The sequence below is a fragment of the Pseudophryne corroboree genome, chromosome 1 (assembly GCF_028390025.1).
Source record: "Pseudophryne corroboree isolate aPseCor3 chromosome 1, aPseCor3.hap2, whole genome shotgun sequence".
Classification (NCBI taxonomy): domain Eukaryota; kingdom Metazoa; phylum Chordata; class Amphibia; order Anura; family Myobatrachidae; genus Pseudophryne; species Pseudophryne corroboree.
In genome coordinates, this window is record NC_086444.1 from 625,764,361 (window position 1) to 625,786,109 (window position 21,749).

A 21,749-nucleotide genomic window follows, 5' to 3' on the forward strand; every position below is an offset into this window, starting at 1 on the left:
CAATTCACAGACGCTGGTGATATTTCTGGGTATCCGGTCTGCTTGAGTTCTGAGCTTGGTTCCTGCTAGTTCCTGAGCTTCCTGTGTCGATTCCTGAGTCAGTCCCTGTGTCGATTCCTATGTCTGATCCCGTGTCCTGCCGTGAGGCGTTCCTGTCCTGAGGTCCAGTGCCTTTGCCTGTGCCTGGTCAAGTTTCTGGCTTCTTGGTGTCCACCGGTCTTTTCGTTTGGGATTCTGCCTGTCCTCCAGTTCTAAGAGTCTGTGTCAGCAGCATTGGGAGTTCCTGTCCGTTTGCCAGTATTCGTACCGGTTCCGTGAGTAGCGGCTCTGCCGCGTCCGTCGGCCTAGGCCGCTGTATTCCATTATTATTTCTGTCACTGGTGTTTTGCAGAGGGTTCTGCTTATGCTGTCACTGCCGGTACACAAAAGTATTGTGTGGGCGTGTGCTCAGCATTTCCTTTGTTGTTCTTTTCCTTTGGCGGCAAGCTGCACATACATTTAGTTTTAGGCTAGTTAGTAGCCCCTGGCTTTGGTTGTTTCAGTAAGAGGGCCCCTTGTTATCACCCTGTCTCGGTACACTCTTTGTCTCTCATTAAGACCTGAGGGGGCATCGAAGTTGGGCAGACGTAATCCGCCCTTCAAACGCGGCTGCCATGGGCTCAAGCAACCATAGTCTCGCAAGAGTGTACTGACAGCACGGGCGAGACAACGGAGATAGGGCGCCAGGGGCTATTCCCTTTCCATTCCCCTTTCCCAGCATTACGTTCCAGTGCTCCGGTCCTTGCAATAAGATCTCCTCAGACCAGAGTGCTGGAATCATAACACCAACAAGCTTGGCGCTCCTGCTTCAAAGCAGACTATTGCTCACTGGATCTGTAACACGATTCAGCAGGCGCATTCTACGGCAGGATTACCATTGCCTAAATCGGTTAAGGCCCATTCCACTAGGAAGGTGGGCTCTTCTTGGGCGGCTGCCCGAGGGGTCTCGGCATTACAGTTGTGCCGAGCAGCTACTTGGTCGGGGTCAAACACCTTTGCAAAGTTCTATAAGTTTGATACCCTGGCTGAGGAGGACCTCCTGTTTGCTCAATCGGTGCTGCAGAGTCATCCGCACTCTCCCGCCTGTTTGGGAGCTTTGGTATAATCCCCATGGTCCTTACGGAGTCCCAGCATCCTCTAGGACGTTAGAGAAAATAAGATTTTACTTACCGGTAAATCTTTTTCTCGTAGTCCGTAGAGGATGCTGGGCGCCCGTCCCAAGTGCGGACTTCTTCTGCAAGACTTGTATATAGTTATTGTGTACATAAGGGTTATGTTATAGTTTCATCGGTTTGAACCGAGTCTATGTTGTTGTTCATGCTGTTAACTGGATAGTTTATCACAGGTTATGCGGTGTGGCTGGTATGAATCTTGCCCTTAGGTTAACTAAAATCCTTTCCTCGTACTGTCCGTCTCCTCTGGGCACAGTTTCTCTAACTGAGGTCTGGAGGAGGGGCACAGAGGGAGGGGCCAGTGCACACCCAGAATCCTAAAGTCTTTCTTAAAGTGCCTATCTCCTGCTGAGCCCGTCTATTCCCCATGGTCCTTACGGAGTCCCAGCATCCTCTGCGGACTACGAGAAAAAGATTTACCGGTAAGTAAAATCTTATTTTTCAATTGCTGGTATTTCAAAAACAATCTTCTATATAAAGCTGTTCCTAAAAAATTGTCAATTGGATTCTATTGGGAAGTGTGCAGCCAAACATTGCAGCTGCATATTGTAGGGAATTGAATACCCTTGATAGTGTCTTATCATTTGTTTAAGAGAGGGGGTACATTATCCCATTTATACAGTAGAGGAGATCTTATCCCATATAGGATTTACAGTACAGAAGATTTTATCCCATTTATACATTTGCTTCTAGAATTATGATGTAAATACTACATGACTAATAAATGCATCCTTACAATTCATGGTTTCCTCATCAACCAAGTATAATATATGAATTATACTTGTTTGATGTTCTGTGCTTTCAATACACTGCTCAAAAGTAATGGCTAGTACTGAATCTCACTCTTTTCTGTTCTTTTATGTTTCAGATAAAGGAGTGGTGAAGATCAAGGTGAGTAGAAACAACCAGTAACATCTGGTGTGACTTTCACATAATCTACTGTAATTAAGAAAAAAAATAATAAAAAGGAATAATAAAAACACACCCAGAAATAAATATGGGTGATCAGACAAAGGGGGTCACTCCGAGTTGATCGCAGCTGTGCTAAATTTAGCACAGCTACGACGGGCATTCAGACATGCGGGGGGACGCCAAGCACAGGGCTAATCCGCCCCGCATGTCATGTTAGTGTGCCAAAAACTACTATGCATATGTAGGCAACTACATCCCTCATACTGTATGTGTCAGTAGCCTAAACATGAGAAGTTACTAAACACAAATCTGGCCATGTCACATGTATGTTTATGCAACTGATACCTTTTGAGACAACTTTATGTAATATATTTCACTCACTTACACTATTCTCCAGTCTTGCACTGAAGATAAAGCAACACAAAAATATTCACCATATAAATGTGAGCATGTTTCAGATTTTCCACTTGTGGTGGGAGAGCTCCCATGTGGAGAGGTGGAGAGCACAGGGAGAGGCACTAAGATGTGACTGTAATGTGTGCATTTGGCAGGATGGGATCTATGTGTCAGGAATGGGGCTCTTTTTACGTCTATTAGTCATTTTAAAGGAAGGGAGTGGATACATGTTAGCTTCACATTGGAGGAATTTGTACATTTCCAGAGAATATATACTAATCTCACTTTATCCTTTTATCACCCAGTGAATCTCCGCATTTCTAGAATATTCAGCTAATTATATGTAATGATGAGCAATATAATATACAACAAAATCAGTATATGAATAATGAATAAAGAAAGAGCAATACAGTGAGATAGACAGGAGAATGTGAAGTGATAGTAACTACTCAGTCACATATTGCTACCATTTATTATATAACGTATAGCTAAAGGTTTGAAATGTTCCACGTTCAGTCTGTTGTATGAATATGAGCGGTATGTAGAGTTCGGAAGGGTGAGCTTTACTGCCTGTAAGTATACTGGAGATATCAGTATTGGGAGGTTAGTACAGTAAGGGGGCTAAAGGAAAGACATAAGAAATTTGGTGAAAGAACATATGACCATGGAAATAAATACATTTAGAAGTGGCACATACTAGTACATTTTGAGTAGTATTTATTAGCCAATTACCGCTGCTAATTACCTTGCCTGTGGCTATCCAATTAGCCCTGGTGCCGGCAGGCAAAATCAAATCCAGCCCTTTTTTCCTCCGATTGTGGTCTCGAAAATACATAGGACCGTGACATTTATGGATCCTATGTGTTTTTGGCTGAAAAACAAATTTTTTTCAGATGTAAAAAAACCCAACGGGGTTTAATTGGATAACCTGAAAAAAAATTTCACAATTTTATACGCAGCCCTAGGGTGCTGCAAACAAAATTGTGCGACTTCAAGCTGCTGTATAGTGACTGACTTGCGGGTGCAAATACATTGCCCGCAATTGGATATGCCCCTTTGTTGGTTGTGTCTCTCCTGGTACCAAAACCATTGAAAATCTTGGCTATTTAATAACCAAACTCATGGCTGTAGAGCAGGGGTGGCCAACCAGTCAGAAGCAAAGAGCCAGAAAAGATCTGTAGTCAAGAGCAAGAGCACTATCATGCGCACACCTTCGGCGTGCGCGCAAATACAGGGGGGTGGCCTAGTTGTCACAAAGCCACACCCCATTTTTGTGTGCACACGTTTCGGTATGACGTTTGTAGAAGTATGACCTCATATCATAAGCCCGTTTTTCGTCATGTTGTATAATGCCACCTACATATAATGCCCCAGTACAGTGCCACATACATATAAAAATGCCAAAAAATTGGTGCCTCCACAGTGCCAGATACATATATGCCCCCACAGTGCCAGATACATATATGCCCCCAGTGCCAGATACACATGTCGCCAGTGCCAGATACATATGTCCCCACAGTGCCAGCTATGCCCCAGTGCCAGATACACATGTCCCCTCAGGTCCAGCTATGCCCCCAGTGCCAGATACATATGCCCCCACAGTGCCAGCTGTGCCCCCAGTGCCAGATACACATGTCCCCACAGTGCCTGCTATGCCCCCAGTGCCAGGTACACATGTCCCCACAGTGCCTGCTATGCCCCCAGTGCCAGGTACACATGTCCCCAGTGCCTGCTATTCCACAAGTGCCAGATATGCCCCCAGTGCCTGCTATGCCCCCAGTGCCAGATACACATGTCCTCACAGTGCCTGCTATGCCCCCAGTGCAGATACACATGTCCCCCCAGTGCCAGATATGCCCCCAGTGCCAGATATGCCCCCAGTGCCAGATACACATGTCCCCACAGTGCCAGATATGCCCCCAGTGCCAGATACACATGTCCCCATAGTGCCTGCTATGCCCCCAGTGCCAGATATGCCCCCAGTGCCAGATACACATGTCCCCACAGTGCCAGATATGCCCCCAGTGCCAGATACACATGTCCCCACAGTGCCTCCTATGCCCCCAGTGCCAGATATGCCCCCAGTGCCAGATACACATGTCCCCACAGTGCCAGATATGCCCCCCGTGCCAGATACACATGTCCCCACAGTGCCAGATATGCCCCCCGTGCCAGATACACATGTCCCCACAGTGCCTGCTATGCCCCCAGTGCAGATACACATGTCCCCACAGTGCCTGCTATGCCCACAGTGCCAGATACACATGTCCCCACAGTGCTTACCAGCCCCACCCCCACATGACACAGCAAATTAATATTTTAGGTTAATCTCGGTAAAATTGATGATTTACAGGGTATAAAATTTCCTTCTAGTCCCAGGTGCTAAACTGTCTAGTTATGGTTCTGGTTTTTAGGCAGCTGGACTGTTTATATGCAGACTGGATACCTCTTCGTGTTCCTTAGATACCCTATAACCCTGATGTTATATACATATGTGATTTCACATTTGTATCACAAGTGTGCTATTATAGATAAAGCCCTGCAGTCTACAGGGGTCTACACACTCAGCGATGCTTGCAATTTTGACTATGATTGATCTGAGTGATGATCGATCATCGTCCAAATTGACTTGCATTGCAAAGAGATGGAGAACTAACGAGAACCGCGGGGCCGCGCATCGTTCATCATTGGTGTATACACACTGAGCGATAGGGACGATTTCTCGTATATTACTGAACGAGAACGTTCATATCGCCCGCACACATCGGCAAGTGTGTAGGGCCCATTACTCTTACTACTCAACTGACTTACATATGCTGAAGACTCATGTGCTCATCATATATTCTCTGTTACAGGTGCCACCAGGACTAAGAGGTCAAGCTCATCTTAAGGTTTGGGGCAATCGCCATTTGAGTGATGAAGGATTCATTTTCCACAACTCTACAACTGTTACATTGGATAGCAAAGGATTAACATTGTTTATACAGACTGATAAACCTGTGTACAAACCCAAGCAGAAAGGTAAGATGAATTTTGTATGTGTCTGCAAATGCATATACAGCATGTGTATATATGCGTGTGTGTGTGTGTGTGTGTGTGTGTGTGTAGGATTATATATTAGTTTCAAAATCTTGGTCCTCAAGGCACACTACCAGTCCAGGTTTTTAGGATATCCATACTTGAGCACAGGTGACTCAATTAGCATCTCAGTTATTTAACTGTGCTCAAGCATGGATACACTTAAAATCTGGATTACTAATGTCCCTTGAGGACTGAGGTTGGGAAACACTTATCTATCTATCTATCTATCTATCTATCTATCTATCTATCTATCTATCTATCTATCTATCTATCTATCTACACACACAGTATATGTGAGTATATATTTGTGTATATCTGCCTATCTCTCTTTGTGTGTGTGTGTGTGTGTGTGTGTGTGTGTGTGTGTGTGTGTGTGTGTGTTAGTTAATGTGTTAAACTGGGGACTGTACATTCACACTATCTCTGTCTCTAGTGCTGATCAATATGTACATGGTGACTCCGGACCTACAGCCAGCCAAGGAAAAGGTATTTTTTTTTTCATGTTTTGAAGTCTGTTATGTTCACTATGGAACACAAACAGAAGTTAAATGAGGATGCGTACAGCATCCCTAGGGTAGGGATGCCGGCGGTCAGCTGACCAATGCTGAAATCCCAACACCACTCAGGAGACTGGCGCCAGAACACCGCCAGATGCCATCCCGAAGGTAAGTATTGTGGTTCACATTAGAGCCCCGGGGGGGAGGGATGGGAGGGTATTTAGGGTTAGGCACTAGGGAAACTGGGGTAAGGCACTAGGGGGGTGGTTATCCCTAGGCGCCACCCCCTAAAGGGTTAGGGTTAGAGGAGGAAAGGACTATATAGACAGCAAAGGTAGGAGGATACCAGTAATGTTTCAAGCTTTAGGACACTTACAATTGGTCATGTGATTTTCCCAGACGAAAAATATGCGGGTATCATACTTTTATTTTTACTGAGACCAATGGGAAATAATAATAAAAAAAAAGTGGAATAGCCTGCACCCTAAAAAATTTTTAAAAATAAATATTGGGTAACAGTAAACATATTTATTGCTGTCCCAAAGGGAAAAAAAATGTGTTTTTTTAAAAATGCATTAAATGGTTGATTAATGCATCTAAAAAAAAGTAAAAAGTTTATGAATTTCATTTAATTCCATATGAAGTAAACAAAAAATGCATAAAAATTGATTTTGGGGTAATTTTAGATGTTACGCTAATTTAAAAAATATATAAAAAAATAATAAATACTAAAATTACATTTGGATACATAAATTAACAAACAAAATGTATTTAATTTTTTAAGTAGCTATAATTACATATCTTTATTGGACTAATTAAAGATATGGGATGCCTAATTAGGAAATGGGATGGGGGGAAGGGGGGGGTCAAGGTGTTCAGAAGCAAGTCCAGACATTTTGACATAAAAATAAAGATTTTAAGAAAAATTGAACCTACTCTGAAGCTGTGAAAAAAAAGCAGTGTCAACTTCTATACAAATTAAATTAGCACAGTTCATTTTCTTGCTGGCAATTGAATAGGTAAAACCTTGCAACTGTGGGAAAATCCTGCCTGACAAACTTGTGCGCGCACCCGACAACGGGGCGTGGCCTCATCTAAATGGGTGTGGCCTCATTTAAATGGGCATGGCCTCGTCTGAAAAGACTACCTCACAAGCCAGTTTTTGACCCTGCTCCAACAGATCACGACCACCACAGGGAAAAAAAATTCTACCATATTAAGCCCTACACAGTAATGCCCCCTGCACCATATTATGCCACACACCGCAATGCCCTTGATACATTAAATCCCCACACTACAGCAGGCAAGTGTCCCCATTTCACACATTACGGCAGGTGTCCCCATTTTACACATTGAGGGAGAGAGAGAGAGAGAGAATACTTACAGAGGCGATTACCGCTCTTTGGCCCGCCTCACCAGTCGCTCCTCGCGCCGGCCTTTCCCTCTTCCTAACTTGGATCCCCCTCTGTACTCCGCTCGGGGGTGGGTGGGTGGGAGTTTCGCGGAGTGACGGGGTTGCGTCGTGACGTAACGACGCAACCGTGTCATTCCGTGAAACTCTGCCCCCCGAGCGGGTTACTCGGGGAGAAATAGGAGGGGGAAGCAGGGAGCCACAGTTAGTGCCGCGGCGGTTGCACTGCTCGCCTGCCCCCAAGAAACGGCCCTGTTTCTACTGACTTCAAAATACCAGGTTTTTGCATGTGAACATGCAAATCCTGCAATTGTGGTCAGTGTAAACGCAAATTACCCCGGGGCTAAGTCCCAACCAGGGTCATGGAGCCGAGACCTGGGGATTTGCTGGGTTGATAGACTCAGCAATTTCCCAGATCGCAGTGGAAAAGAGGTATAGATATTTTGTCATCATTGCAAATTACATTGTATAAATGACTTTGAATTTTAAATTGCATATTTCTGTTATTAATTACTAGAATAGCTGACTAATTTAGTGTGCATTATGGGGGGAATTCAGTTGATGGCGGGAAATAAAAAAAAAACAGCAGCCACAGGTTTTTCTATTCAGTTACAGGAGAGAAAATGAGACACTGTGATTTCAATAGAAATCACTGCATCTTTTTTCACACACACCCCCAGAGCAAGTCAGATTTTTCCTAAAATGGTTATTTTTAGTAAAAGTCATTGTGACTTGCTCCAGCACCCTTGCGGCACCCCCTCCCCCCTCCCCAAGGACTAATTAAGCAATTGTAAGATTCCATTTGACATTAATTATTCACCTTATATATCTTCTTTATCCTGCATCGGGTCCCAGGGGTTAATTCAGACCTGATCGCTAGGCTGCGTTTTCTTACAGCGGGCGATCAGGTCTAAACTGTGCATGCGTATGCACCACAATGCGCAGGCATGTCGCACGGGTACAAGGCAGATCGCCGCTCAGCGATGGGTTTGTGTGAAGAATCCATTTGCACGGGCGTTCGCAAGGAGATTGACAGGAAAAAGCCGTTTGTGGGTGGCAACTGACCGTTTTCTGGGAGTGGTTGGAAAAGTCCTGGGCTGCGCAGAGACTGCACAAGATCTGTTTGTACAGCTCTGCTAGACATGCGTTCGCACACTTGCAAAGCAAAAACACACTTCTCTATGAGCGGCTACTATGCGAACGCAGGACTGCAAAAAAATCCTAGCGAGCAAACAGGTCTGAATTAGTCCCCTAGTCTCTTGCAGCAACGACGAATGTAATGTGTGTGTGTGTGTGTGTGTGTGTGTGTGTGTGTGTGTGTGTGTGTGTAAACCCCCCCCTAAAGGCAACAGCTGGGAGAACTACATCCCTCCCAGCAGCCCCCTTGCCTCCCATCAGCCCCCTCCCCAGTGCAAGGATGGAAGGGAGACCACTGGAAGCCGCGGAGGCCGCCGGACAGATACGCATTATTTATTTATTTTGAAAATTGTATTCATTCCGTGGGTTTTCACAGCTGAAAACCCTGTGTGCATTTATTTTTTTATTAGATACTGTGGATATCGGAAGCATGTATACCCGCAGTAATCCAATATTGAGTTAGAGATCTGCAAGTTGTTTTTTTTTCGGTCAAAACCTTGCGTCCACTTGAATTCCTCCCCAAGTTTTGCTCCTTGATACCTTTATAGAAAAGTTATCAGACACTCAGGATTGTTCTAGAATGTTAAAAAGCACAAACCTGTTATCTAGCAATTGAAATAAATGAATGTAAGTTTTATTTTGTTTAATAGTAAAATGTATGTTAATGTTGCTGAGTGAACTATAGTCACTCTATGTTTCCCCTATCTGATTTTCCTATTGAAATGTTGTTTCTATTCCAGGTTGAAGCTTATATATTGGTAAGTTTTCTTTAGGTTTTTTTTTTTACTCAGTGAAGTGCTATTCAAAGATTATAAAGTAAAAATAGCTCTAAATGTGATTCTCTGGGCCACCTATAGAGTAACACTGTTTGCTAATGAGATAATTAAATATGGGAAATATGCATAATATCTCTAAGGAGGAGATTTATCAAAGCTTGGAGTGAGATAAAGTTTATAGAGATAAATTACCAACCAATCATCTTTTAACTGTCAATTTACAGGTGGTGTTTGAAAAATTACAGGAGCTGATTGGTTGGTACTTTATCTTTCTTCATTTTACCTCTCTCTATGCTTTGACAAATCTCTGCCTTAAGCCGGGTACACACTAGAGCGATATCAGCACGATACACCATTTCGTAACAACATGTTGCCTACATCACTCAGTGTGTATGGGGGATTGCGTGCTCCTGCGGTCACTAGCTACGAGCGCTTGGTTGGATGTGCTGCACATCCAACTGAACCTTGTAGCTAGCGTCCGGTAGTATGCTAATGAAGGATGGAACACGATTGACAGGCAGAGGCGTTTGTGGGACAGGTGGGGGGCGGCAACCGATCATTTTCGGGGGAAAGGCGGCGTGTCTGTGGCATCACACGCAGCCGCTCCGATTGAAAAAATGGCGGCATCACTCCTGCCGTCGCAGCCAGGCTGCGCTGGCAGGTAGCTACAGTAGTTTCTGCGACCACGCTCTAATTGCATTGTGATTGCAGTTAGAGCGTGATCGCAGTGGGTGGGCGGCGTGTCGCATGCTGGGTGGCTTTGCCCTGAGATGGGAGGCCCCCAGCATGTGATTGCAAGAATTGCAGATTCTGCTAAAGAGCAGAATCTGCAATCGTTACTGAATTAGGCCCTGTATCTGTCAAACAATTCTGACTCAAGCTGTATCCATTTCTCTCAAAGGAGAGATTTAGGCAAATCTAAACTAAGGCCACCAAAAGGTTTTGCTTTAGCTACGGTTACTTATAGATTTTAATTTGGTTGCCGGAAAATCTGGTGGTTAAATCTGCTACTGTCATGCTAACCACCACTATATTGCTTATTACATTGCCTCCTTTGCTTTCAGGATCCACGAGGGTCCAGGATTATTCAGTGGACAAATTTACAACCAATCTGCTGTGGTGAGTTCATTGTCCAGTAATTATTTCAGATAGTCACAAGAGATAATTCTTCCAACAGACTGCATCTGCTCTTGCTATTCGTATATGTGCACTAACAGGATTGTGCACTAGAACACACATGTTCTATATGTTCAAACATAAGGGTCAACAAAGTGAGGTCCTCCATAGAGGCAAAGAGTATTCACATGCTCTCACTTTCCTCTCTTCTGTGGCTACCTCACACACATTGCCTCATTCCTGCAAATGCCCATCGTTAAGTAGTCCTCTTTTTATCAATTTGGGGCCAAGCTAACAGAACTTACGGTCTTGGCCTGGAACCATCTGTACCAATCCTTATTTTTAGTAACCCTGCCTTCACCATGGGTCAATGATTTATTGTCTGTCTCTTGGCTAGCTGGTATTGTCATGCTTCTCTGATCTCGATCATGCTTCTCTGTGATCTTTCCCTCGATAGTTTCAAAACTCTCAGAATCACTGAACTTCTCACAGATCAGACATATTTTCAATCTCCAAAAATGCTAGTTAACAATGAGACTTCTTAGTATGTTTGAGTCCATATGCAAAAGGCAAGTTCCACTCATGGACTTGTCTCTTTTTTTGTTGTTGTCCAATCTCTGATCCCGGTTTGCCAGATGGTGATATTCATGAATCAGCGAGGTAGACTTAGGTTGGTGAACTATTGCCGGGGAAGGGTGATATAAGCTTTTCTATATGTGGTACTATGCTCTGTCAGTGTTAGTTAAATGTTTCCTCTCATAGATGTTGGAGAGTACGCATGGCTCCAGGCACATTGTTACATATTTGGTTGGGCCTGACCTAATATAACAAACTACTGGTCAGCCTTGAGAAGCCTGATACACTACATTCTCAAACTCAATCTCTTTGTATCTTCCAAATACTTGTTACCCCCACATTACTCTAGCTGCTAACTCTCAATTAGCTGCCAACTGGAACTCTCATGCCCCTCCATCTATTGCAGCTGTGGTCAGCTGTTAACTAACCCAAATATCCCTTGCCTTTCTCTCTTTCATTTTCTTACTGTGGTTCTCCACCAGTCAACCCCCCCCCCCTCCCGCTCCCCTCCCAATTGATTGGAGGGGGGGGGGGGACACGAAGGGGAGAGGAGAAAGCTGTAAGCAACACCTGTGTTGAAATACCTTTGAAATCAATTAGATAGTTCAACACAGGTGACGCCAATTCAGGGGCAGAGCATTTTGTCCCTCCTGGAATGGGTCATGTTGGGAGGTATGCATAATATATACCCCCCTTCCCCCTGGGCCCCCTGTCTAAAGTGCCCCGGGCCCCCCAAAGGCTTAATTCAGCACTACCCCTTCCCCTCACAGACACTTGTCACTCTCTCTCCCCCTCCAGGCAATTTGAAGATATAAAAAAATCAAGATCAATAAATATAACAGTGTAACATTTTTACCCTTCTGTTTGGTATGCATGTCTGTTGTCATTATGTTTTATGATTGTTTGACCCTGAACAAAAATGTAACAGATAAATCATGGGTCTTCAACCTGCGGCCCTTCAGCTGCTGTGGAACTACACATCCCAGCATGCCCTGCCTCAGTTTTACCATGCCTTAATAGCAAAACTGTTGCATTGCATGCTGGGATGTGTAGTTTCACAGCAGCTGGAGGGCCACAGGTTGAAGACCCATGTTATAAATGTATCTTTTATGAAAAACAGTTTATGATGAAAGCGTTTGTGTATGCGACCTCTTAGATCCTCTTCAGTCACTTAATAGGAAATGCAATGGAAAGGGAATAGAACTAAATGTTCTCAACATTTCCCCTTCCATGACTGCCTCTGGTGGGCTAGTATTTTCACTACAATCTCTATTCCCACAAGAAAGCAAGTAATATTATGCCTCAGATCATAATAAATGTAACCATAATACAATCCATATAAAATGCGAGTTCCCATCACTATCTCTAATTCTTTCTCCATTTGACAGGTATCGTTAACATGAGTTTTCCACTTTCTGACCAACCTGTGTTTGGGGAATGGCTGATTTTTGCAGAAACCCAAGGCCATACATTTAACAAATCATTTACAGTGCAGAAATATGGTGAGTAAAAACTGACTGTGTAATGTAACCTTCATTATTACACAGACAAAGGCAAAACAAAACATAAAACAGCTGATTCTTTTCGTGGGAGCTTAACAAAAGAGAGCTAGAAACTGTATACCTGGGCTAAACTATACTGCACTGCAGGTGGGGCAAATGTAACATGTGCAGAGATTTACAGTAGATGTGAGAGGGACGTGTTCAAACTCAAAACGAAATTGCAGTGCAAATATAAAGCTGTGCAGCATTTGTGGGCTACATGCAAAAGCAGCCAGTATTATCCTGCATGCAAAAACAATAAATGTGCTTGCACCACTTGCTGTGCAACATGGTTGTTCTAGAAAAAATGTAACTTGTTTTGTTATTTTTGCTTTTCTCCCAACTTAGGGCCTAATTAAGACCTGGTCGCAAGCAGGCGTTTTTTTGCACTGCTGCAACCAGGTAGTCGCCGCCTACAGGGGGAGGGGGTGATCGCTGTGCAGGGGTGCGATCGCATGTGCAGAGAGCTACACAAACCAAAGTTTGTGCAGTCTCTGCACAGCCCAGGACTTATTTTTGCTGTGCGATGATCGGGCCCGGAGCGGACGTCAGAATCCCTCCCTCCAAACGACTGGACACTCCCTGGAAACGGTCAGTTGCCACCCACAAATGCTTCTTCCTGTCAATCGTCTTGCGATCGCCGGTGCGATCGCTTTCTTTGTACATCCCGTCGCTCTCCGGCGTACCCCGTCACTGCGGGGCATACGCATGTGCAGTTCAGACCCGATCGCTGCTGAGCGAAAACGCACAGTAGCGACCGGGTCTGAATTACCTCCTTAGAATCAGCACTACAATGTGACACTTCACAGTTTAGGCTCAGAGCAGTTGTGGCTGCAGCATATGTGCTGGGATCGGAAACACTTTGTGTCGTCTTACAGCCTCCGCTGAACCTGGGACTCAGCATTCGGCATACAGTAACTCCTCCACTCTTCTGCTAAACCCGCCCCTACACTCCCATTGGCTAGTTTCAGAAGTCTGGGGGCAGGCTTTGAAGGAGAGTGGAGCTGAATACAGCGTGTTCAGCGGCCGCTGAAGGCACACACCACTGCCGATCCCCAGGGACCTGCAGCCAGCACATATGTTACATACATCCCTGCATGTATGTTCATATGTGCTAACGCACTCCACCCTGCATGATGTGGTGTGAGCTGCAGCCATCTCTGCTCAGGGGATTAAAATAATTCCATTCTGACTATAAATTTCCTATATCGATCATTCCCATAGTAATTTCTGTTAACTATAGGTACAGATATCTTTGCTTATAACCCCCCCCCCCCCCCCAAAAAAAAAAAGATATCTAATACATTTTTAAATTCTGCTATCAAATTTGTGTCACAATTTCCTATAGTCAAAAAATCACTGCCTAAAAGATCCTGTTACAGTAAAGAACTTCTACTGTACTTTCATTTATTGATAATTAATAACCATTTTCCTCTTTATATTGACCAGAGATATGTGTCTCTAGACAAACGGAGGCGTCCAATGTGGAAATATTTACTTAGGCAGAAATTTTATTTGGTAAAAGCTTATCAGGATCGAGGACCAATGCCTTCCCCTGATTTCAGTGAACGTAACATCAAGGGGTATTATGTAGTTCACCTCAGGAAAACAATGGGTACATAGAGAAAACCTTAATACTGCAGTGTGTTTCTGACTGTCAGTAAAAGCCTGTATGGGATGGAATTTATTGGTTCCAATGATTCTTCCTTACTGCAGGACGTGTAATTGGTGGTTACAGATCACATGTCACTGGTAATTCCCAGGGAGTAAATGGCATTAATATGTTCTAATTTTGTCTAAATCTTTCTGAAGCAAGTTTATATATGCTTTACATTACTCTACTTAACTTTCTATGCCTTCTACAAGGTCAATAATAAAAGATTACATAGTGATCTTTGTGTTACCCCACCAATAACATTAGCCCAGTTTGAATATATGGCCCTCATTCCGAGTTGTTCGCTCGCAAGCTGCTTTTAGCAGCTTTACACACGCTAAGCCGCCACCTACTGGGAGTGAATCTTAGCTTCTTAAAATTGCGAACGAAAGATTCTCAAAATTGCGATTACACACCTCTTAGCAGTTTCTGAGTAGCTTCAAACTTACTCGGCATCTGCGATCAGTTCAGTGCTTGTCGTTCCTGGTTTGACGTCACAAACACACCCAGCGTTCGCCCAGACACTCCTCCGTTTCTCCAGCCACTCCCGCGTTTTTCCCAGAAACGGTAGCGTTTTTTCGCACACACCCATAAAACGGCCTGTTTCCGCCCAGAAACACCCACTTCCTGTCAATCACATTACGATCACCAGAACGAAGAAAAAACCGTGAGTAAAATTCCTAACTGCATAGCAAATTTACTTGGCGCAGTCGCACTGCGGACATTGCGCATGCACATTCGCGACTAATCGCTCCGTTGCGGAAAAAAAAATAACGAGCGAACAACTCGGAATGACCCCCCATGTTCCATTCATAACTACGATTTGTCATATTTCATCATCCAGTTCTCCACCCATGTAAATTATTTACTTTCATCTCATGTAGCAGACAGGTACTGTATATTGAAAAGTGATAAAATATATCACATCAGTTGTACTAATAAGGCCCAGTTTAGTCTGTCAGAGTTCTCCTATTGTTAATTATATTGGGGGTAATTCCAAGTTGATCGCAGCAGGATTTTTGATAGCAATTGGGCAAAACCATGTGCACTGCAGGGGGGGCAGATATAACATGTGCAGAGAGAGTTAGATTTGGGTGGGGTGTGTTCAATCTGCAATCTAATTTTCAGTGTAAAAATAAAGCAGCCAGTACCCTGCACATAAATAAAATAACCCACCCAAATCTAACTGTCTCTGCAAATGTTATATCTGCCCCCCCTGCAGTGCACATGGTTTTGCCCAATTGCTATCAAAAATCCTGCTGCGATCAACTTGGAATTACCCCCATTAGTACTTTCAGTTATCATCTAGATGTCTTTTTTTTATGTGCTTGTATTTTCTGCAATATTTGCATGGCACATTGTTTTGCAACCCGCAACTGTGTGTAATTTGTATGTTCTGTCAGGGTTATTGTTTGAGGTAGAGAATAAATATTGTAAGAGCCATTGGCGAGGGACTGATGCTATTGATCAAAGCATTTCTGGTCAGCACTGCATACAATGTAGATATATATATATTCACCCCCTTTGGCTTTTTACCTATTTTGTTACATTACAACCTGTAAATTTTTTTATTTTCTTTTATTTGAATTTTATGTGATGGATATGCATAAAAAAGTCCAAGTTGGTGAAGTGAAATTAGAAAAATGTATATAAAAATTTTTTATAAATAAAAATGTGAAAATTGGCATGTGCATATGTATTCACCCCCTATGCTATGAAGCCCCTCAAAAGTTCTGGTGCAACCAATTACCTTCAGAAGTCACATAATTAGTGAAATGAAGTCCACCTGTGTGCAATCTAAGCGTCACATGATCTGTCAGTATAAACACACCTTTTCTGAAAGGCCCCAGAGGCTGCAACACCACTAAACAAGAGGCATTACACCATGAAGACCAAGGAGCTCTCCAAACAAGTCAGGGACAAAGTTGTTGAGAAGTACAAGTCAGGGTTGGGTTATAAAAAATTATCCAAATCTTTGATGATCCCCCGGAGCACCATCAAATCCATCATCTTCAAATGGAAAGAACATGTTACCACAACAAACCTGCCAAGAGAGGGCCGGCCACCAAAACTCACAGACCGGGCAAGGAGGGCATTTATCAGAGAGGCAGCACAGAGACCAAAGGAGCTGCAGAGTTCCACAACAGAGACTGGTGTATCTGCGCATGTGACCACAATAAGCCGTACACTTCATAGAGCTGGGTTTTATGGAAGAGTGGCCAGAAAAAAGCCATTACTTAGTGTTAAAAATAAGAAGGCACATTTTAAGTTTGCCAGAAGACATGTAGACGACTCCCCAAATGTTTGGAGGAAGGTGCTCTGGTCAGATGAGACTACAATTAAAGTTTCTGCAGCGGGGTACACTAGGATTCCACAGGGAATACATTGGGGTGTAGTGTTGGATCTTGATCTAAGGCACCAATAGGCTAAAGCTTTGACTCTTCCCAGGATGCATTGCACCGCCTCCTCTATAATCCCGCCACCAGGCACTGGAGCTCAGTTTGTAAATTGGTGCCTGCAGAGTAGGTCACTAACAGGTGGGGCTGTGTTAGGCAGCCCTGAAAAGAGCTTTTTAAGAAGACTTCAAGGGCCGCAGCACTATTTCTGTCAGTCTGACATTCTGTACTGCGGCTCCATCGCCTTCCCAGCAGCGCTGCATACTCCCGTGAGCGGGTTTCCGTGTACTTGCAGAGAGGCACACCAGTCATCAGGCACACCACCGCTGACGCTCTCCAGGATCGCGTAACTGCACATCAAGGAGGTGGTAAGAGGGTCCCCCAGGTGGGACCCGCCGGTTAATCGCGGTTCAGTCGCGGTCCCGGGAGACGGATCGCGCCGCTGGCGTGGACACTGTACTGCACAGGGACTCCACTATATCCACCAGGGCAAGGGAGCACAGGTCGGATTTACTAAAATCCATTTCATATAGGCTCCACAGTACCCAGTGGTGAGGACCAGCATAGGGGATAAGGCACTGACCTGTAGCCCCTCCCCCAGCTCCGGGGGACATCTACTGCTTGTGTTACCGCCCTGGAGCTGCATTTCACTCTCCCTCACTCCCTGACAGAGATTTTGGTGCCATCTTCACTACTAGCTGGGCTGATCTCCGGGACTGCAGGGCACTGTCTCCTCTGTAAAGCCACCTGTCTCATCAGCGCTGTGCATTTACAGGCACTTATATATCTAATATAAGATATATAATATGTATCTATATTCATACATATTTATATGTAGTTTTACTTGTCCAGTGCAGTTTTATTGTTTATTTGTGATAACTTCTGCATTGTACCTGTGACTGAGTGTGCCTGTAGCTGTTGTGTGGATGTCATTCTCTTGTATCACACATATTGCTATCACTATATTCTGTACACTGAGGGGCTAGGTGCGTCAGGGTCCCATATACATACACACATTATATATATATATATATATATATATAGTGCTACACAGAATATACGATTTGGTATTTTTTACTGTGTGTTTCAGTCGCCTCATACCGCTTAAATCCTCTGTTTGTGTCCTGTATTTACTGTCACATAACACAGGGGGTTATTTGCAGGTATTGTGTTTGTCTGGCTATATTGTACTGTTACACTCTAACGGGGACATTCAATTGTTTGAAAAGTCAGTTGGGTGTCTGTTTTTTCCTATCTAATAGACAGGAAAAAACAGACACCCAACTGACTTTTCAAACATTTGAATACTCCCCTTAGGCTACATTCCTTATAATGTCTGCCACACAGGGCGGGAAATCCGCGGACGCATCTGCTGTTAGGGTCTCCTGCCCTGTGCTGCCACGTCGTCATGGCAACCGGGAGACAAGTGCTAGCGGAGTAACCTGAGCGCAGCTGATACTCCGGTTCGGGTCTTTTGCTGTGCAGTGGTTACAGGCTCTGTGCACGGCAGGGGATCCGGTGCTGGTTTTTGTGCTCACAGTCTGTGAGGTCTGAGTGGGGCGTGGACAGCACCTGCTATATAAGGCCTCTTCTCAGGTTAAGCAGATGCTGCTGAATCTTTGTTGGTTAGTCAGTTCCTGAAAGTTAGCCAGTATTGTGTAGCTTTGTATTTGTTGTTGCTTACTGCAAATAGGTCTGGGGATTTGGTACTACACTCTGCCAATCCAGACCTAGCAGTAAGACTGGAGTCAGTCGTTTAACTTGCTGGGGTTCTTTTGCTACTCTCTGAACTTAGCAAGTTTGCGGCTGTATTCTAAGATTTGCCTGCCTAAATCCTGTCTCACTGTGCAAGGAGTTCAGGTGTCAGTTTAGTGGCAGTAAGCTGAACCTGTGCACTGCAAGTGAGGATTAGGATTGTGGAGACTCTCCTTGTGTCTATCATTCCATCTCTGACCAAGGAGTTTACTGCCACACCCGTTGGTAACCCTTTAGGGTTTTGCTGTTGCCCTTAGCAACAGCATTTCGGGTTCTCTACGTATTAAAACACAACATCTTGCTTTTTCCATCTGAGCATTACTAATACTAGGGAGACACCCAGTTTCTTAGCCTCTGGGCTTCTCTGTTCACTTTGTGTTTATTTTGTTACCCTATCACCTTCTGTGTACGTAATGTCATATTCCCCAGTCTGTCTGTAAGTTCATTTGTTTTGCATCCCTATCTGTTCAGACACCAGTACATTCCTGCAGGCACTGGTGTGCATAACAGTTCAAACACCAGTACATTCCTGCAGGCACTGGGGTGCATAACAGTTCAGACACCAGTACATTCCTGCAGGCACTGGTGTGCATAACATCTGCATCCTGCAGTGCTTGCACCACAGATTTACCTGAGGGGGAAGTTTTAGCCACTGGTTCTGGCGCTTGGTGCCATACACCTCCCAGTCAACCTGCAGCTCCTGTGACCAATCAGGACCCACCTTGGGCAGCGTTCTCAAGTATGCTGAATACACTTGTGACACGTCCCCCCCCTGTGACAAGTGTCACGACACTTGTGACACGTCCCCCCCTGTGGGACCTCCTGTGCCATTACAGCCACATATTGTCTCCGTAGTTAATCAGCCCTGGGCGGACACTCTGTCTGCCCAAATACAACAATTAAATCAATCTTTGGTTAGACAAAAGTCCACCCCATGCTCCTCTGGGGCCAAGGGGTCATCTAAGCGGGCCATTTCTTCCTCACTAATATTTCGGATAATTCTTTCGATGAGGATGGGGAATATACTGATCCATCAGACACTGATACAGTTGCTTCTGATGAGGAATCTACAACCCAGGTTGATGTTCCTGACCTAGTGGAGGCTATTAACCTAATTCTCCAAATAGATGATGACATTGAGCCTACTACTGCGTCTAAGAAACCTGATAAGTTCAAACGTCAGAAGGTTACTAAAGTAGTCTTACCACATTCTGAACATTTAATTGACATACGTCAGGAATCCTGGTAGTCTCCAGGAAAGAAATTTTCCCTGTCTAAAAAGATGCTAGCTCGTTATCCTATCCCTGCGGAGTTGAGTAGCAAATGGGAAACTCCACCGCCGGTGGCCTCTCATGTTGCCCGTCTTGTGGTGTCATCTACTCTGCCTGTCACCACAGTCACCTCACTGAAGGAACCGACGGATAAGCGTGTGGAGGGTTGCCTGAAGTCTACTCTCTTACTGGTGCGGTACATAGACCCACTATGGCAGCCTCCTGGGCTGCGAAAGGAATTGAAGCATGGGTTCAGGCAATTGAGGATGAGCTGCCTCAGGATTTTTCTGACACTGTCAGACAATATCTGTCTTATATTACCACAGCCTCCCACTGTATTCAGGAGGTGGCCTCTGATGCAGGTGTAATGGCGGCCAAGACTTCTACAACGTCTATCCTGGCTTGCCGAATTCTGTGGTTGAGGTCCTGGAAGGTGGACCTGGACTCCAAAAAGACCTTGGAGGTGCTCCCTTTTAAGGGAGACATCCTATTTGGGGAGGATCTGAACAAGATTGTGACTGACTTGGCGACTGCCAAGACTGCGTTTCTCCCAAGTACTAATCCTTCTGCTCCGCAGGCTAAGAGTACCACTTTTCATTCCTTTCGACCTCCAGGGAAAGCAAAGGGTCAGGCTTGTGCTTCCAAAACCACTAAGCCCAAATCTAAACAATCCTGGGCCGCCCGTCAGCCTGCTTCCAAACAAGACAAGCCTGCTGCATGACGGGGCAGGCCTTTCCCTGGGCGACACCAGGGTGGGGGTCCGACTTCTGCAGTTTGCCCAGGCCTGGTAAAAGACCACTTTGGAAGCTCTACAGTTGGTTGTACAATCCCTCCTGGACACAGGAGTGGTAGTGCCGGTACCGCTGTCTCAGAGAGGCAGGGGATACTATTCGACCCTGTTTCTGGTTCCGAATCCAAATGGGTCCTTCCGGCCTATACTCATCCTCAAATCATTGAACAAATTTGTGAGAGTGTCCAAATTCCGTATGGAAACTCTGCGCTGTATAGTGCTGGCCATGGAACCCAAAAGAGTGTATGGTATCCCTGGACATACAGGATGCTTACCTGCACATACCTATTGCCATGTCGCATCAGCAATATCTGCAGTTTGCTATTGGCAACCCACATTATCAATTCCAGGCCCTGCCTTTTGGATTGGCCACTGCCCCTTGGATTTTCATCAAGGCCATGGCCGTGATAACGGCTCTTCTCCGTCGTCAGGGAATCAGGATCGTGCCGTATCTGGACGACTTGCTGATCCTGGCAAACTCCCAAGAGGTTCTTCTCAGTCATCTGGAACTGACGGTCCAATTCCTACAAGCCCATGGGTGGCTCATCAACTGGAAAAAGTCCTCGCTGGTCCCTGCTCAGAGCATGGTGCACCTGGGGGCACTACTGGACACACACAGCTAACGATTGTTTTTGTCTCCAGAGAAAGTCCTGAAACTTCAGGACAGGATCAGATATTTCCCCTCTTGCCCAAGAGTGTTGATGCAAGTACTAGGACTCCTGGTGTCGGCTTTCGACATTGTAGAGTATTCTCAATTTCATTTCCACCCTCTGCAGAGGTTAATCCTTTTCAAGTGGGACGACTTGCCTCATCGGATCAGGTCTCAAATGATCTCCTTGACTCCAGAGGTTCGTCTGTCACTGAGCTGGTGGCTACAGGACCAACAGTTGAGCAGGGGCCGTCTCTTCTGGATCTCCAACTGTGTCCTCCTGACAATGTATGCCAGTCTGCGGGGTTGGGGCACGGTGTTGGAGCAACACACTCTCTGGGTCGTTGGACCAGGGAGGAATCTCTCCATCCGATAAACATTCTGGAATTGCGGGCAGTGTTCAATGCGTTGTTGGCCCTGCCTCTAGTACAGAACAGGCCTGTTCAAGTACAATAAGACAACACCACCACGATGGCATACATAAATCATCAAGGCGGCACTCAAAGCCACATGGCAATGCTGGAAGTATCAAAAATCCTCAGTTGGGCGGAACGCCATCTGCCAGCAATATCGGCAGTGT

The 21,749-nt window shown here is 45.0% G+C and overlaps 1 protein-coding gene across 2 annotated transcripts in view; it reads left to right on the forward strand.

Moving 5' to 3' along the window:
- Window positions 1-21,749, forward strand: part of CPAMD8 (C3 and PZP like alpha-2-macroglobulin domain containing 8) — a 300,356-nt gene that overhangs the window by 93,217 nt on the left and 185,390 nt on the right. For both annotated transcript variants that reach the window (XM_063914497.1, XM_063914498.1), the window contains exons 3-8: window positions 2,080-2,102; window positions 5,375-5,540; window positions 6,034-6,086; window positions 9,386-9,403; window positions 10,486-10,540; window positions 12,502-12,615. In XM_063914497.1, the coding sequence (XP_063770567.1) occupies window positions 2,080-2,102; window positions 5,375-5,540; window positions 6,034-6,086; window positions 9,386-9,403; window positions 10,486-10,540; window positions 12,502-12,615 (429 nt within the window). The remainder of the gene's footprint in view (window positions 1-2,079; window positions 2,103-5,374; window positions 5,541-6,033; window positions 6,087-9,385; window positions 9,404-10,485; window positions 10,541-12,501; window positions 12,616-21,749) is intronic.